Source organism: Orussus abietinus, unplaced genomic scaffold, assembly GCF_000612105.2.
Source record: "Orussus abietinus isolate OABI.00-Male unplaced genomic scaffold, Oabi_2.0 scaffold44, whole genome shotgun sequence".
Taxonomy (NCBI): domain Eukaryota; kingdom Metazoa; phylum Arthropoda; class Insecta; order Hymenoptera; family Orussidae; genus Orussus; species Orussus abietinus.
Window position 1 is genome coordinate 433,003 of NW_019394518.1, and position 16,646 is coordinate 449,648.

General features: G+C 44.8%; 1 protein-coding gene across 2 annotated transcripts; it reads right to left on the bottom strand.

Annotated features, from left to right (window-relative positions):
- Nucleotides 1-5,702: 5,702 nt before the first annotated feature.
- Nucleotides 5,703-16,505, bottom strand: LOC105699104 (innexin shaking-B). 2 transcript variants are annotated; one of them, XM_012423853.2, is made up of 5 exons: nucleotides 15,889-16,505; nucleotides 8,533-8,752; nucleotides 7,586-7,875; nucleotides 6,875-7,128; nucleotides 5,703-5,784 (listed from the first exon to the last, which is right to left on the bottom strand). In XM_012423853.2, exons 1-4 carry the CDS (start codon nucleotides 16,249-16,251, stop codon nucleotides 6,880-6,882), a joined length of 1,122 nt encoding a protein of 373 aa, XP_012279276.1. In that variant the 5' UTR covers nucleotides 16,252-16,505; the 3' UTR covers nucleotides 5,703-5,784; nucleotides 6,875-6,879. The 2 variants fall into 2 exon arrangements, with proteins under 2 accessions (XP_012279276.1, XP_012279267.1); XM_012423844.1 differs by lacking the exon at nucleotides 15,889-16,505 and adding an exon at nucleotides 11,432-11,827.
- Between the last annotated feature and the right edge of the window lie 141 nt (nucleotides 16,506-16,646).

Here is a 16,646-nt window from a genome sequence, read left to right on the forward strand (position 1 = left end):
CTCGACGCGTCCATTTCACCGCTAATTTTAATGCCGTCAAATGAACGGTTTATCCTTTTCGCGGTTGCTTTATCGTTCCTCCTTGTCGACGAGATCGACTTAAACACGCCAGAAGCATCTATCACCGTTGAACCTTCACTGAATTTGGCTACACCACGAAAAGAGTTTCGACATTATCGACGCATTTGCGAGCGCACAAAATTGCTGGTTCAGCCGTTTCCCCAGCGATGTTTATTTTCACGGTAATTTATGCGCGGTAATTTCTGTCTCAGGATTGCCAATTTGAATAACGGACAACCTGTAAGCGGTGAAATAACATTGAATCGATTAATTAGTCCCAGGGATTTATTAAATTAACATTAGAGGGCCATTCTGTACATATCGAAACGTCAAAACAAAATATTAAATACATTCTTCTCCAAACTGGTGCACCGAAAAATTTGAAACTTAAACACTTGATTATGGGAGTCCTAATAAAAGTCCAGAAACTCAGGAAATTCCATGTTTTTTTTTTTATTTACTCCGGACAAGAATAAAAGAAATTTATATTGTTTCTTTCGAGGAATGACATTTCAAGAGTTTAAAGACTTTCATTAGGACCTGCATAATTATGTGTTAAAGTTTGAAATTATTCGGTGCACCCAGTTTGGAGAATAGTTTTATAAATATTTGCCGTTTTATATGTATATATATAGAATGATCCTTTCGTATCACCTTAAGGGCGCGCAATTTTTCGAGGGCCGCCACGAGTGGCGCTGCGATCGAGGAAACATCGCGTTAAGAATGTAACGGCATCCGCCAACGCAATCGCGTCTGCGAGCCTACGAATGACTTACATAGATTTGCCATTAATGGGCAGTCTTGCCAAGCATTCCTCCGTGTAGCGAATAAAAAGAGGCTCCTATCGAGGCAAATACACTGCGGAGGGCTCTGACGATACCTGGAAACAATTGTTTCATTTGACTTGTCGGAACCGAGGGGGCGCAGAACGTGGCCTCAAAGCATCGCCGGTGAACGCTCGACAATTATATAATATACTTTAAGAGCGACGCTATTATACCGCCGGCAGAAGTTGTACCCGGGCGTATAAAAGCTATAAAGGGTGCATTTAAATGGCAAGAAGGAAATACCGCGAAATAAGAGTCACCGCGTTTATGCCACGTCTAAGGGGCTCCGCAGTCCCAATACAGTCGAGGCGATCGCGACGAGCGGATCCCACGGCATCCTCTGCCGGAAATCGCCCGAGAAATAATGAAATAAGACCGGAGTAACGACTACCTTAAGGTTGCTCTTAAGATCGCTCTTAGTCGCCTTTGGCAACGCCATAAACGCGGCGACCGACCGCGGGATAAAAGTCATCTTAAAACGGACCAAACATGGATTCTCGACTCCTTCTTGGCTCTTACTCTGTTGAAAAAAAGAAATGGTTTCTTCCCCCGGCACCATCCTCGGGAAAAAGTGATCTCGGGCTAAATATGGAGGCTGACACGTCTTCGACCTCGGGGGAAAAATCAAAGATACGTTACCGAGATCCCTTCTCTCGGTGTTTGCTTATTCGGTGCTCTTATTAATCCTTTGCTTTTAGGACCAACGCGTCAAGTTGCATGTTAAACTCGAGATGGGAATTCTTCGAGGCGCCTAGGCTTATTTAAAAGGGGGACGCTTCTTCCTCTTCGAGAGGAGAGACGAGACTTCCTTGTCGGGGCGAGTTAAAAAGTCGCCTCCTTTTCGCGGGGGACTTTTTCTACGAGATCGAAAAAGATACGGACGAGGAGTCATGGAAAGTGGGCGGACGAGGAGGAAAAAGCGGTTTGCCCAAATCGAGCCGCGAACGCGTTGTTCGGCGATATCTCTCGGCCTGAGAAGACCGACGAACCGGAGGACCTCCAAACCGGTTGGGATGCTGCGAACCTCGTCCTCGGATGCTGGACCCCGAGACCAAGAGGACCGACTCCGTGCTCGAAAAATACTCCCTTGCGAAACCCGCGTCTCGGAAATAATTGCGGTGCCGCGTGAAAGTTGCACCGTAAAAACTCGGCACGGAGGTTCTTTTTCTGGGCCGAGATTCGTTATCTCGCTCTTCGGGTTCTCCTCTGCGTACGGGGACTCGTTGTCTTCCCGCCACGCCGTGGATCAAGATGCGGCGGACGGAGAAAAAGTCCGCGAGAAGGTTCCCGATATCGGGCCGGTGATCTTCCCCTTAAATTAACTTTTTAATTAATCGTGTTAAGTCAAATTAAAAACGCATAGGCGGTAGGTGGGATAGGGGAAGGTCGCGTGACCAGATAAACGGGTTCTTCCTCGCTTCTTCAAGGGAACGATATTTTCTGATATTCCTAAAATTGATTTTCTGGTCATGCCCGATTTATTATGCATTTTCAATCGGATCTTATGATACTAACAATTTAGAAACGAGTTTCCGAGGGAAGTTTTATAATTATAAGAAATATTGGCTGCGTCTGGAAGGGTTGCGTGAGGCATTGTATTGATCATAAGAGCAGAATGGTGTCTCCGGGTAAAAAAAGAAAGCTGATCCTGAGGTGATCCGGGACTGGAACAAGGCTTGGAACTGAAACACGGACCGCGACCAGTCGTGGGACCGAAAAAAAGTGGAAGTCTAATCGTCTTTAAGGGCACGACATTCTGAAGGGCATTCCAAAGCTTTAATCGTCAGATTCTCTTCTCCAAAGTCGTCCCTCCTTTTCTTCCTCTCGTCACTCTCCGTTCCCATCTCGCCTCATCATTTCGCTCGTTCGCTGGTTTTTTTAGGTGCACCTTAGACCGCAAAGGAGAGCATAAACGTATGCTTCCGAGCCTTTGATCAAAACCCGCGTAACCGAAGAACGCCTCGAAGTATCTCTGGATTTTCGAGACTTCGACCTTGTACATTTTTAAAAAGACTCCTCGTTCCCTGAATGGAGGCTCTCGCATCTCAGGCTGGTACCATAACCGGTACCGAGATTAAAAGGACCATTGTGACGGAGACCAGCACCTGGACTGCGCACAAAATGGGAAAAGGCTGAATATTAATATTTTTAAGAACGGTAAAGATGGGATTGAAAAGACAAACACCAGAGCCCAACACTTAGACCACGAATGAAATGGGAGAAAATTAATATTAATATTTTTAAGAATTGTACAAATATCGAGACTGAAAAGACAAGCGACGAGCAAACGTCGGGACGAGTTATGGGATTTAAAAAACATTATTGTCATAATCCAGGACTGGTACCAGGACAGTAAGCAGAATCGCTTAAGAGAACGGCACGGGGACCAGTTGTAGAATCAAAAAATATTGATTTTAATAGCTCGTAAAAGCACGGCGCTCTCAGGGGTAATCCACGGCTATAATTGTCAGGTTAACTCCTCTCGTGCCTTTCCTCTCTACGTCCATCTCATCTGTAACTGAGACCAGCGCTGGGACCAGTTGTAACATTAAAAAGAGTAGAAAAAAAAAAGAGTCGCCTCTAATAGTCTCTAAGGGCATTCCAAAGCTGTAATCGTCAGGTTCTCCCTTCTCGGGTCTCTTCTTTCCTCTCTCTCTCCTTCCATCCCGTCGTTCTGTGTTCTCATCTTGCCTGGTCATCTCGGCGTTCCCTCGTTTTTTAGGTGCACCTTAGACCGCAAAGGGGAGCATAAATGTATGCCTCCGAGCCTTTGATCAAAACCCGCGTAGCCGAAGAGCACCTCGAGGTACTTCTGGATGTGTTCCGGTAGAAGACAAGTTTTTAAAAATTCCACCCTTCCAAAAAACTGATTGACAAAAATCCTCCCTCCTTGACCCTACATTAAGGGGATGTGAAAGTGGCATCTGAAGAGTGAATTATTCATGATACTTTTGTGCGAACGGGGTATATATCCAATCATTTCAAGCTTTACAACACGAATATAGAGACTATAATTAAATAAAATTTCATTTTTTTTTTATATAAAATTTTAAAAATATCTAGAAACAAATTTTTAAAAAATTGAAATTTCATGGGCGACAGGATCTTCCTTATGGCCTCCGTACTCTCATTGTAAAGTTTTAACGATTCGGTACACCTGATTTAGAGAAAAGCTTTATAAACGGGACCTCTTTGACGCCTCTTTCATGTTACCTTAATTCTAAAAGTAAAGGATAATAATTGAGTCCGGCAATTAACACTGCCAAGGTATCACACCTCGGGACCGTAATTAATCGCGCGGCTTTCTCAAGGATATTCCAAAGCTTTATTCACCAAGTTCTCTCATCTCGCTCTCTATCTCTCCTTCTTCCTCCCTCGTGGTCGTCCTCGCCTAGGCCCGTCGTCGTCCTCTCATACTTATACATCTTGAAAGACAAAAAGTGCATGAAATAAAGCGTCCGAGCCTCTTAGAAAAATCCTCAGTTCCTCGCAGGGAGTATACCTAAAGGCGCCTTGCACTCGGTGCTCGGATTCCTGCCGAATTCTGCGCAAGAATCGGCGATCATAATTGCGCCGTAAAAATACATCTTTACACCCGCAAAAAAAAAAAATTTGATTGAATCAAGACAATTTTTGTTGGTACATACATAAAATATGGTCATTACATGGACAACCAAACATTTGGTTGCCATGATTAAATTCTTTGGTTAATAACGACTGGTTGATCTCATCAGATCACGTTAAATATTAAATATTCTTAGAAAAAAGCGTTCCTTTTATAATAATTTTCTCCGGCAAACGGGAAACTTTCTTTCATAAAAAGTGGCATATTATCGACATCCCTTGTCGCGATTTCATTCACAACGTGAGTAAATTTTCGCAAAAAAATTCTTCGTTTGCGAGAGAGGCTCCATGGCCACTTGCCACCAAGCGGACACGCTGGGAACTTCGTTGACTAAACTATTTTCCATAATTACGAAAACGATTTGTCCGAGACACATTAATCGGTCGAAGCAAATGAGCTTGAAGAAATGAAGATCAACCTGTAATTCGGTTCGCTCAACCGAAAGGTTCTCCGAAATTAACCGAATGCAGATCGAGGGATTTCGTTAAATCAACCAAATTTCCTTTTCCGCGCGCAAGGAAGGCAGTGGACAATGGCGGGTAAAAGTTAGGTTGGTCCTCCGTACCTCATATCGATTTTAGAAAATACAGTTTCGGCACTAATTCACGAGCCAGACCGTGTCTTTTCTCAAGTCTCATGCACGCACGCACGCTCTCTCTCTCTCCCTCTGTCGCACACTTCGTCCATTCTTTCTCTCCATCTCTTCGTCTCTGTTTCGCGTTAACGCAACGACGAGAGAGTACTCGCAAGTATGTGAGCACGTATGCAAACTGGTCTTGCTCTTAAGTGCGCTCTTAAGAGCCCCCGACTAGTTTCCGAGCCGCGGAGTGGCTGTACTAGCGACGAGGAGAGTCATTATTATACGGATCGCCTCGAAGGCGATCTTCCGGGAGATCGGCGCGTCCTCGGAAAAGAGGAGATCAACCCCGGATCGATCGATTCGATCGGCTCGAGTGGATCCCGCGAGAGTTCGGATCGGATCCCGGAAACGATTCGATCTGCTCGATCGGTTTCTGAGAAGGTCCTCGCCCGGGAGCTCCTGCAGGATCGAACTCTCTTCGCTTCTGTCTTCGGGCCCAGGCCCCGGGTGGCGAATCCGTCCTCCTGGCCTCGCCCTGGACCGGCTATACGACATCTCGGCAGTGAACGGACTCTCCCTCGACCTCGTCGACCGGCACGCCTGGCCGACCTTGCGAAATGCGATCGCGAGGCGAGCCGCTCGAGTCGACGCTGATCCTTCGTCCTTCGCGACTCGACGAGGACGAAGGCTCCCTGAAATTCAGAAAAATTACCATTTATTTATATATTTGAGAAATATATATTTTTTAATTTTTAAAATCGACTCGCCACTCGTCCACGAGGCCAAGGCTCCTTGAAATTCAGAAAGATTACGATTTATTAATATATTTCAGGTATATATATATTTTTTATATTTTTCAAATCGACTCGCCACTCGTCGCCGAGGACGAAGGCTTTTGGAATTCGCAAATGTACGCTTTACTGATGTATTTGAAAAATCTATTTTCGTTTTCAACTTTTTAAATCGCCTCGCCTCCCGTCGACAAGGACGAAGCCCCCCCAAAATTCATAAAAGTCACTCCGTACTAAAATATTAAGGTACTTTCGAAAGACTCGGTTAAGTCTCGTGCCAAGGACTACCGGGTTGAACATATCTGTTTGAAAACTGCTATTTTTAATATTTAAAATCGACATAGGACTCGACGAGGACGAAGGCTTTTTGCAATTTAGAAAAGCCCCTCTTTACTAAAATACTTGGGTACTTTCCTTTCCGCGACTAAAAGGGGCTCTATCCTTCTTACATCTTTCCTTAACGAAGCGTATATATGGATAAAGATAATCTTTGACCTGAAAATTATTAAAATAATCAATGATACGCGCCGGTTCTACAAGAATGCTTCCTTCATAAAGAATCCCGACCATGGCGCCACCTGGCGGCGCTGGCTCGAGTTATTATTTTTTGAAGCGCTCCGTGCCTATCGTCGACAGAAGAAACCTAGACCGATCGGTAATCCTTATTTAAACCTTACCATTTACTAAAAGCCCCCTAAACAATGCATATCTCTGTTCAAATTTTTTGGGAATAAAATAATGGTCCTCATAGTTAACCTCGTTTTTCAAATTCAAGGAATATCCGCATATCTCATACCAGAAACAGGAATAAAAGAAGAATCACGTGATACACATAAAATTAATCCATGGTTACTTTTAATATTATCATACGGACGTGGCTGAACTAATAATGAATATTTTTAGAGATTTTTCATTGTCTTCCGGTCGGTTAAAGCGTACGCGGTCGGTAAAGCAGATCCAATATGGCCGCGAAGGTAGGGACTTTCCTTACCTGGATCAGGCTTCCTGCAACTGGCCTTTGACCCCAGGCACGCTGTGTTGATGTCTGGAGGCGAGTTTGTTCGCCAGGTCGTGCATGACGTCCCTGTAGATGACGGTGTCCAGGTTCTCTCCCAACATATAGAGAAGAAACCAGTCGCCCATTTTACTGCGGCGAACTATTGTTTCCACCGCTTCTCGGCGAATCAGCCGGAACCTCAGTCGCAACAGGTAGACCCTGATTCGCGGCGAAAAAATTATCACAACCTGGAAACGAGTGATTCTCAATTAGCACAGAAGACATTCTGAGTCGCCCAAAAGTTCCCGCCACTCAAATCTTACAAATTTGTATCATACATTATTCAAACTAAGAGTCGAAAATCCACCTACACATCGAGAAAAGATTGCGAACAAATTTTTTCTTCTTCAATTGAATTACTGTTAGATACCGAAAAACGGCAGGAACTTACGGAACAACCTCTTACGTTAAGAAAAAAGAAATTCATTGAACCAAAGAAATATATTTTAAATTCAAAGAATTTCAATTGTTTATATAAAATAATTACTCTTCGACGTAACAAGATATTTCTTCGGTGCTGTTCAATGAGATATTTCTCTCTTCTCTTTTTTTCAGTGCAGCTACTATATTTTTATAACCGTTTTTTAGGAGCGCAAGTAGGATAATAATTGAGGAAGCACCGGATCACCTCGAGGACGGTCTCACCCTGTATATGACGGTGAAGAAAGTGAGGGTGCCGAGAATGAGGAACCAGAACCACAGGAAGACGTAAATCTTCTCGTTGACGACGTTCAAGGGCAGAATGCAGACCGCGTCGTGCCTCTCGACCTCCCCGCTGACTCCATACTTGTAAAAAGTGCACTTGGTCATCCTGGGGAAGACGTAGATCATCGGGTCGATCCGGTCCTCTTGGTCGGACTCGAGGAACCGTAACACGTCGATGCCGAACGTCAGGAAGGCCCCATCGAAGAACCGATTCATCAGGAACATCTGGCCTGCGGAAAATCAAACAGATAATTCCGACGTGCACTTCGCTCAAAGTTAGTCCCTTCCCGGGAAAGCCATTGACGAGGGGATGTCAAGCAGACGTGCTTCTGCTAAATTGCGTGTAAATATTTGGACCCCGTCTCGCATCTCCATTTCGGTAAAGCATCGATCGATTTACCGCCCGATTCCCTGGAAAGTGAAATGATTTATTCTGCCCTGGATAAATGTTTTCATATTTAATCAGAGTGGAATATGACCGAGCATCTCAGAATTTTTTAATATCAATTTTCCTCAAAAGTCGAGGACATTGAGGACGATTGCGAATACATATCCGTACTGTATTCATAAAATGTGTACACTTTTAGTACACATAGTTGTAACAGAATTATAAACGTACTAGAATTAGAAATAATAATCTCTAAATAAATTTATAATTTCATATAATCACGTTAGAATTTCCTGAAATTCTATAGGAATGTTAACGCAAGCACGTACTAAATTTACAACATCAAAAAGTATGTAAATAAAATGTCATGAAATTACAATATTTTTTAACGGTGTGATTTTTGTTGGCTCAATTTTTATCCGTTTCGATTTTATTTCAAGGGATCGTTTTTCAAGAGAATTCCAGGAAATCCAGAATCAAGGTCCAGGAAGAAACTCACCGATTACGTTCAGCAGAGCAAGCACCTCGCAGAGGTAGTATCTGTACGCCCACCAGTTGTGATAACGCAGATTCTCCCACAGGTAATCCAAAAGCAGCTTCTTCTTCTGCTTCTTTTCAACCTCGGAGCAGATACCGATGTCCAGGTCCATCATGAGAGCGTGGATCTTGCCGCCCTCCCAGCCCTTCCATAACCACCGGGGAGTGTAGAATAGGATCGCCTGAAAGCATTCGATTTAACCCAGAGCTTCGAGCGCACCTAATAAATGGCCCTCCGAAATAGAAACCCAATACGAAAATAATTAGCCGATGATCCTCGAGGCTACACTCGAGCACTCGGTCAACGTGTTCCACTCGGCGTGGAATTACGATCAGGGAACTAATGGTCTAAATTGTCGCTACTAAATGGTCTGGAAGAAGTAATTACCTCCCTGGCAAGATAATTGTAACGGTGCAACAAAACGGTTCTATTAAACATGACTCCCCCTTATCTAAATATACACATATAAAGACCGCTAAAAACTCAACCAGAATCACCCATGTCTCACTTGTGATACTCTGAGAAAAAAAGAAGTAAACTGACTCAAAGAAATAAGCATTGCAACAACAAAACCCTCCGATCAAATACCCCCAAAGAAATGTCAGATTGAGTAAAAAAAAAACGCGTCTAAATCGACAATATTATCTTTTCCTCAACTTCCTCTCTATTCTCTTTCTTTGATTTAACAAAATATTTTTTGATACTACTTAAAGAAATATTTCTTCGGTTCAATGAATTTTTTTTTTCTCAGGGCATACATTGACGAAACAGGAGCTTTACAAGAGAAGCGGTAGCGTCTCAACCAAGCTCACGAGCCTCGACTGAGCACTGCGTCTCTTTACTCTAACCATCGCTCTACTGGGGATTTAATTTCCTCTCAAGGAAAAATACTGCAATTAAGTGGTGCTATATATTAAATTAAGCAAGGAAAATAAGTAGGGTGTACGAAAATGTGCCCTCCGTGAGTTCTTTGCGTGATATATTCCATAAAAAACGGAAGTTTAAGGTGATATGAAAGGGTTTAAAAAAAAATAGATGTTTCATGAGCAGCACGTTCTTCCTTAGAACCTCTACAATCACGTGTTAAAGTTTCAATTGATTCGTTGCGCTCAGTTTGAAGAATTGTATAAATATTCTGACGTATATTATGTTTAGAATATCCTTTCGTATCACCTTAGGGTAGTTTTACGTGAACCGTGGGAAAATCTGAATTTTGAGATCGGTGTCAATGCACCTGTCGAGGCCAGCGACGGCTTTCGCCGGTGAGCTTTCTGGCCATTGGCCAGTTCCGACCCACGCGAGCTTTTCTTTACGAGTCGAGCACGCGTGCTCGCGCCGTAACGCGCCTGCGCCCCGCGCCATGTGCGTGTACTCGAAGAGTAAGTGCGCACCTAGGTAAGCGGGCTTTATCAACTTTCCCTGTACAAAAGCTCCCCTTGTGGGCGTATCCGAAAAGAGTCTAAGTTTAACCACGCGACCAATCGCACCTCTGGCCGCTGTACTCCGGATATACGAGCGTGTATAAAGAGCCCCGCTCGAACTAATCACGTGCCAAAAGTATTTGCGGGAAGTATGTTTCACTTCATGAGGTGGCTTTTATATGCACCCGGGAATGGGGTTTATTTGTCAGCGGGGAAACTAAGGAGCTCCTTTCGAGAATGGCGCTCGAAAATGGACTCGATTTTTTCGGGAATTACTTCGAGTTAGGTTAGGTAGACGACATCGCGGACGAGAAGAGTGAATTTAAAGATGCAGTCACTCTCTTTTAGAACTAAGGTCCATAAAATTTATTAACATGTACAAGAAGTGTATATAAAGAGCCTTGCTGGTGCTAATTACGTGCCGAAAGTATGTGAGGAAAGTATTTGTTGGGAAGACTAAGGAGCGCGTTTTGGAAACACGTTAGGAAATGGCCTGGATTTCGTGGGGAAATTATTAGAAGGCGGGTTAGATAGGTGATATCGCGGGGAAAACCCGAAGAGAGTCTATATTTAACTTCTGGATTTTCTCTTGCGAGGTCTTTATACACGCTCGTATAGAGACCGTGTATAAAGACTTTTGGCTCGCAGCAATCACGTGCGAGAGGCATTTGCGAGAGGTAGGTTTTCATACGTTAGATTCTACCAGGTCACGCACGAAACGGGTTAATCCATTGTCGGTAATCCGATAAAAGTATTTATCGATTGGACGATGCAATCGATACTGCCAATTTTCCGGGTCAATGGCAGCTAATCGGGACGAGAACTGCAATGCACCTGTCTCATTGAATGCTATATTCGGAAAAGTTCTTAATTTACAATCAAGATGATTACTATTAATCAACGTCATTAGTCGCAATTGGACAAATGATGACGTATAAAGAAGGTAGATAAAATAAGTACCTGAATGCATGTCCCAAAATACGTTACAAAATAATCACAGAGTATAACGCGGTAACAGCAACGTGAGAACCGCACGAAATGCAATTCGAAATGCATAACAACCCCAGAAATGACTCCTTCGAGGGTCGAACGAGACAAACGTGATGAAACGTCAAAGTTTCCTTGGCATCGTTCAAGGTGGCCAAAACCTAATTCCAGAAGTTAAGAAACATGATTTCCAGCAACAATATGGAAGAAAAGGTATCCCCGAAATAACGAAACGGTATAGCGTCTACTTTTGAACTACGCCAGATTTGACAACGCTGAGGAATCCACGGTTCACTGGAATTAGAATATGATAATATTTATCTAAATGTCAATCTAGCAGATAAAATTTACTTCCATGTATAAAGCACTCTAGCGGAAACAAGGCTGACAAGAATTGGTCCACATCGGCCGATGAACAATACTTGAAAACACCTGAAGAAGGCGAGCCTTACTTGAAGAAGCAACGCGAAGATCACCCACTGATAGTACTTGTGCTGTTTAACCAGAGGATGAGGTCCGTGTCCATGAACATCGGTTTTGCTGTTGGACACTCCAGGATAGGGCACAGCCTGGCCAAGGCTCATGTTAAAAGCCTGGACCATGCTATATGTCGTGTGCAACCAGCAGAAGGTCTCAAGTACGACTTTGTCAACGGACCCGGCGCCTTCGCAATGAATCGGGGATCCAGAAATGCTTTTGCAAGCCAAGGTGAGACATCCGGCGAGGAGCAGGGCGACGGTGGCACGATAATGCAGCCGGAATATCAGCGTGTCTTCCGAGACCCTCTGAACCTTGAATAAGGACCTGATGGAGCCAAAGATGTCTATCATCTTCAACATGATCGGCATGATACTTCGCCCAGGACGACTCGAGTTCTTCCAGGCCCTGCCCCTTTCTCCTTCTCCTCTTCTAGTACGACCTCGTCATCCAGACCCCGAAGACGTCGCTCTTCAGGGCGGACCTCTCTTCCTGGCTGCCCTGGAGGATGGTTCTCTTCATGATTCGACTCCTCACTGGATCCTTGTCCTCAGTCCTGGGGAGTTCTCGAGGCCCCTCGTGCGTCCCACGGGAACGCCGGCTAACTCTCTCATCTCTGGAGCTTCCTCCTCCCGCCAGGGTTCGACGCAGCTGGTACAATAAACGATTCACTCCTAAAATAGACATCTCTGAGACCGACCGATGTCCGCCCGATGTACTATCTCTTGACACGGGGGCGAAGAAATTAAACCGCCAGTGACAATCCGCGAATTGTAGGTAAACGGTGCAGTCCCGTGAATAATTTCGGGGGTAGGAAATCAACCCCTTGATTCGGGGATTTTTTGATATTTAGAGAATTTTCTAAATATTTACAGAATTCCCACCCTGTGAAAGAAATTTCATTGAACCAGAGACATATTTCCTTGAAAGGCACCAAAGGAACATTTTGTTAATTCGAAGAATAATTATTTGACTCAAATAAACCCGAAGTAATTGGATGCAACATTTCTTCGGAATTATGGCCAATTTATTTCAGTCAGATAATTACACTTTGAATTAAGAAAATATTTCTTCGGTACAATGAATCTTTTTTCTCAGCGCATAATTAGAGAATTCTTCAATATTTCCTGGAGTGTATCGCCAGGGTGTAGCGATATTAAAAATGAAATATTATCTAATCTTGGGATATAATTGAAGTAGGGATAGTCAGTGATGGGTAAGGCGTCGTCGGAAATTTATAAAACCTGGGACACCTATCGCCCACACTTCCTACCTTCAGTCACGACTAATTGCCAGGTGTTATCGACATCTGGGGATCTTACCCTGACACTCGATGCGTAATTCTGAAGCCAAGGGGCGAAATTCGGGGCCCCAGGAGGTCGCCGAGACGCAAAGTCCAGCTCCAAGGCGCGAGACACACGTGGGGCACGAAAGCAAGCCGTTAGAAGACTGGCCGGACTTGAGGGGCATCCCTTGGCCTCGACCAACGCTGAACACATAACTTATATTATCTCCGGAGTCTCTCAGCCTTGCAGGCCGACACGGCCACGGGCAACGGCGCGGAAAACTCAAGGATCGCGAGGTGAGTGTGCCCGAGAGTTTCCGGGATCGCCAGTTCCCCTAATCCGAGGAGTTCCATATATTTCAATCACCACTGTATGTCGGATCTTACATGGCGGATTATTTCTGCAAGAGGGTCCAAGGATAAAATTCGACCTGGCCAACGTTGCGCGCGTAACTTGAATACGATTCTTTCTCTAAAGGAGACTAGATAAAGTAGGAATTTCTGGAGTAAGTTCTATAAAATAAATAATTCTGTATCTTTAGGTCACCACTGTGTGTCGAATTTTACATGGTATAACTTCCGTCCATGTCTTCAAGAGTGAGGTCTGACCAGACCTGACCGACCGTAAACACGTTACCTAAAAGCGCTTCTTTTTAAGACAACTGACCGATTAAATTTGTCAGGAATATGTTCCATAAATTAAGGAATTACATATTTTCAGATAATTAGAGCGTTTCATTGCTGAGAAAGAGACTGGAGACCCATTGAGAAGACTTCATCCTGGACGCGGAGATGAGGAAGACATTTGGGAGACGCGGTCGAGAGAACCAGAAGAATTCGTCGCGGCTTGGCCGGCCGCCCAAGGCGTACGGAAAAAAAAAGGGAAAAAGACGGGAAAAAGGGTTCGGGGAAAAGGAAAAGCGTCAACGAGGCATTCGGGTCATTGTCAGACTATAGTTAGAGCACCCATTCCACAACGGGATGACACCAAGGAGACCTTAGGGCTACCTTGGCCGGTTAACTTCTTCTCCCTAATTATTGCTCATTGTCAAATTAAGCGAGCAACAAATGGACGTCGTAATGTGCGGCATACGGAGATGACGAAAGCGTGGTTGGGAATAAATTTGCAACGCATGTTGCACGGAGTAGAAACAGAGGCTCTAGCGCCTCGAAAACTTACGTTCCCATGTAAATATCCCGAATGGACATGTTCCAAATGCAACAACTTTGCTGCTAATGGTTTTGCAATATATATATATTGCAATGTACAACACCGATCGCTGAGAGTTAAACATCCCAGAAGCGTGTTCAAGAGCGTTTCCTAATGGCGAGAAAATCGTGCATCACTTAGAGCACCATATTTATACTGGAAAGTGAGGTCATTTCAAAATTTAATAAAAATCCGAACTCCCCAATTCTAACGCTGTTCTCGAAGCGAGGACCTTAAATCCAAATTACCCTTTTCACGCGATAAGTGATACCCTTAATGAACATTTCGTACTATCCAAATATCCATCAAACCCACAATTTTCCCGCTTAACAAACGACACCCTGGCCCAGATTCGCACGTGTCAAAGTTTCAGGCAGTTCCTTACGCTAATCTTCAAAAATAGAAGCCAAGATATTAGTGGACTTAGCGAGGTGGACGTCACTTTGAAATCCCTTTAAAGTTAGCCGCCATCATTTAATTACCCTAATTTAAATTGCCCCATAAATCGAATCTCCCATTTAAGGGGATTTAAAAGGATCATTTTATATATATATCACAACGTGAAAATATCCATGAAACTTTTCTCCAAACTGAGTACACCTAATATTCTGAAACTTTAACACATGATTCTGAAGGTTCTGATGAAGATTTTTAAACTCACGAAATTTCAAGATCTTTATGATCAAGTGTTGGAGTATCGAATTATTCGGGGGACTCAGTTTCGAGAAAAGTTTTATGCATTCTTTGACACTTTGGTATACGACACTTTCGTAACACCTTACAGTGCCAAACTCAGCTTTGAAGCTCCACGTTTCTCCGCTAGTGGCGCGGCAATCGTTGCTTCATAAACATTTTTTAATTTTAGATGTAAAGAAGGTATAAGGAAGAGTCCGGCTTCGTTCGAGGCGCCGCACCTTGCGTATCGGGTCGCATCGACGACCCTCGAGAATGACGGAGGTTTAAGTAATGTGCTTAGGGTTTCCTGCTTGGCAATGAACTAGATATAAGCCTTTGTAAGCAGCGAGTAAGTTGTGCGGCCCAGCCGCAACGACGGTTCGAATCGACGACTTAACTTCCGCGGGGCCACGCTAAAACCTGGAGGACAGAGTCGACCGGCATTTTTCCTGATACTTTTTGGCAGAAGAAGACACCACGAGATCAAGATCAGATCCGCGTTCCCTTCCGAAGAGCGAGTATCGCTTTCGGAACGGAAACATAAATCCAAAAAGACCATGGCCGTCGTCCTCGTCGCTCGTCTTCGACTCGGATTCGACGACGAATTCGAATCGAAGGCGACCCGGACGCGTCCAAGGCGTCCTAAGTAGGCCAGTTACTTATTACGTCCGCCAGGAATCTCGTGCACACCTCGGCTGCCCCGAGTGTGCACACGGAGATGGTTTATTAAGAATTGGGTGAGACATTTGACCGCAAAATTTTTCCCTCGATCGCGATTTTATACTTAAAGGAGGTCTAATCAAGTTACAATCCCCTAGAAACTCCATTACGTGCGAATAAAGTTACTAGTTTGCATCAAGAGACGCGGTTGCGTCTCAGACAAGTTCACCGCCTTCCCCCGAGCGCCCGCGTTTCTTTACTCCAAGGATCGCTCTAGCGGACACTGAATTCTCTTCGAGCCACCACTGCTACCATAAAAAGACTTGGAAAATTTTTTGACATACATGAATAGCGTTCTATTCTTCATAGACCGAAGGTGTCTCGGTTAAAGCAACCGAATGTAAGAATGAGAGATGCGGATCATCACGCATACTTCATTTCTAGCCAGGGACACGTCACGAAGGAAATTAATGAAAATCCTTGCTGATGAGCAGTTGCGTCCAAAAAGTCGCAGCGACAAACAACGGCGGAGACCTGTACAAGTGGTCAAGTGAAAACGTGGAAAATCGTGAAAATGGAAGAGAGTGGCGTGGGGCGGTTACCTGGAGGAACAGCATGAAGCAGACCCACTGATAGTACCTGTACACCTTCCTCTCGCTATCGGGATGAGACTTGGAGTTGTCGATCCCAGGATATGGGACCTCGTACCCCTGCTTCTTCTTGTAGGCCGAGGTGATGGTGTACGTACTGTGGATCCAGCAGTAGGTGTTGAGGACGTCTTCGGGTATGTCCTTGCTGTGGATGCAGTCGATGGGGTTGCCGACGTATTGTCTGGTGGTGACGATCAAGGAGAAGGCGATGAGCAGCATGACGGTGATGCTGTAGTGGAGCCGGAAGACGGCAGAGTCGATGTGAATGTGGGAGATCTTGACGAGGTTCTTGAGGCCGCGGAATATGTCCAACATCTTGGGCCACCAGAAGAACCTCGCGGAAGGCCTGAGAGAGGTGGCCGACAGGAGGAAGACCCCGGAAAGTCCTATAGGGCGGTGCTGGTGCTGGGAGGACGAGGTCGACGACGACGAAGAAGAGGACGAGGACGAGGACGAGGAGTGGGAGAAGGAGAGGGATAGCGCGTCGCGGGGCGTGGACAGTTTAATGGAAATGAATCAACGTTCTGGAAACTTTGCAGAATCCTCGCCGAGGAGATGCAACTCTCGGAGGGCTCTCTTGGTCCTCGGCGAGGAAGGAAATTCCGACGAAGCGAGGAGGCGGCGCTCTGCTTCGCATCCTCCCCGTTAGTTCGCAGAGCTGCCGGCGCGAGGCAGTGGTGCTGCTCTCACTTGGCCCGCTGGGAATCCCA

What these genes read in the sequence shown, in the direction of transcription:
- LOC105699104 (XM_012423844.1), bottom strand. Translation starts at nt 11,827, where the DNA reads ATGCCGATCATGTTGAAGATGATAGACATCTTTGGCTCCATCAGGTCC. An exon ending in TCTTCGCGTTGCTTCTTCAA is followed by an intron (nt 8,753 to 11,431) that starts GTAAGGCTCGCC and finishes GAATGCTTTCAG; the next exon opens with GCGATCCTATTCTACACTCC. An exon ending in TCTTCACCGTCATATACAGG is followed by an intron (nt 7,129 to 7,585) that starts GTGAGACCGTCC and finishes ACTCGTTTCCAG; the next exon opens with GTTGTGATAATTTTTTCGCC.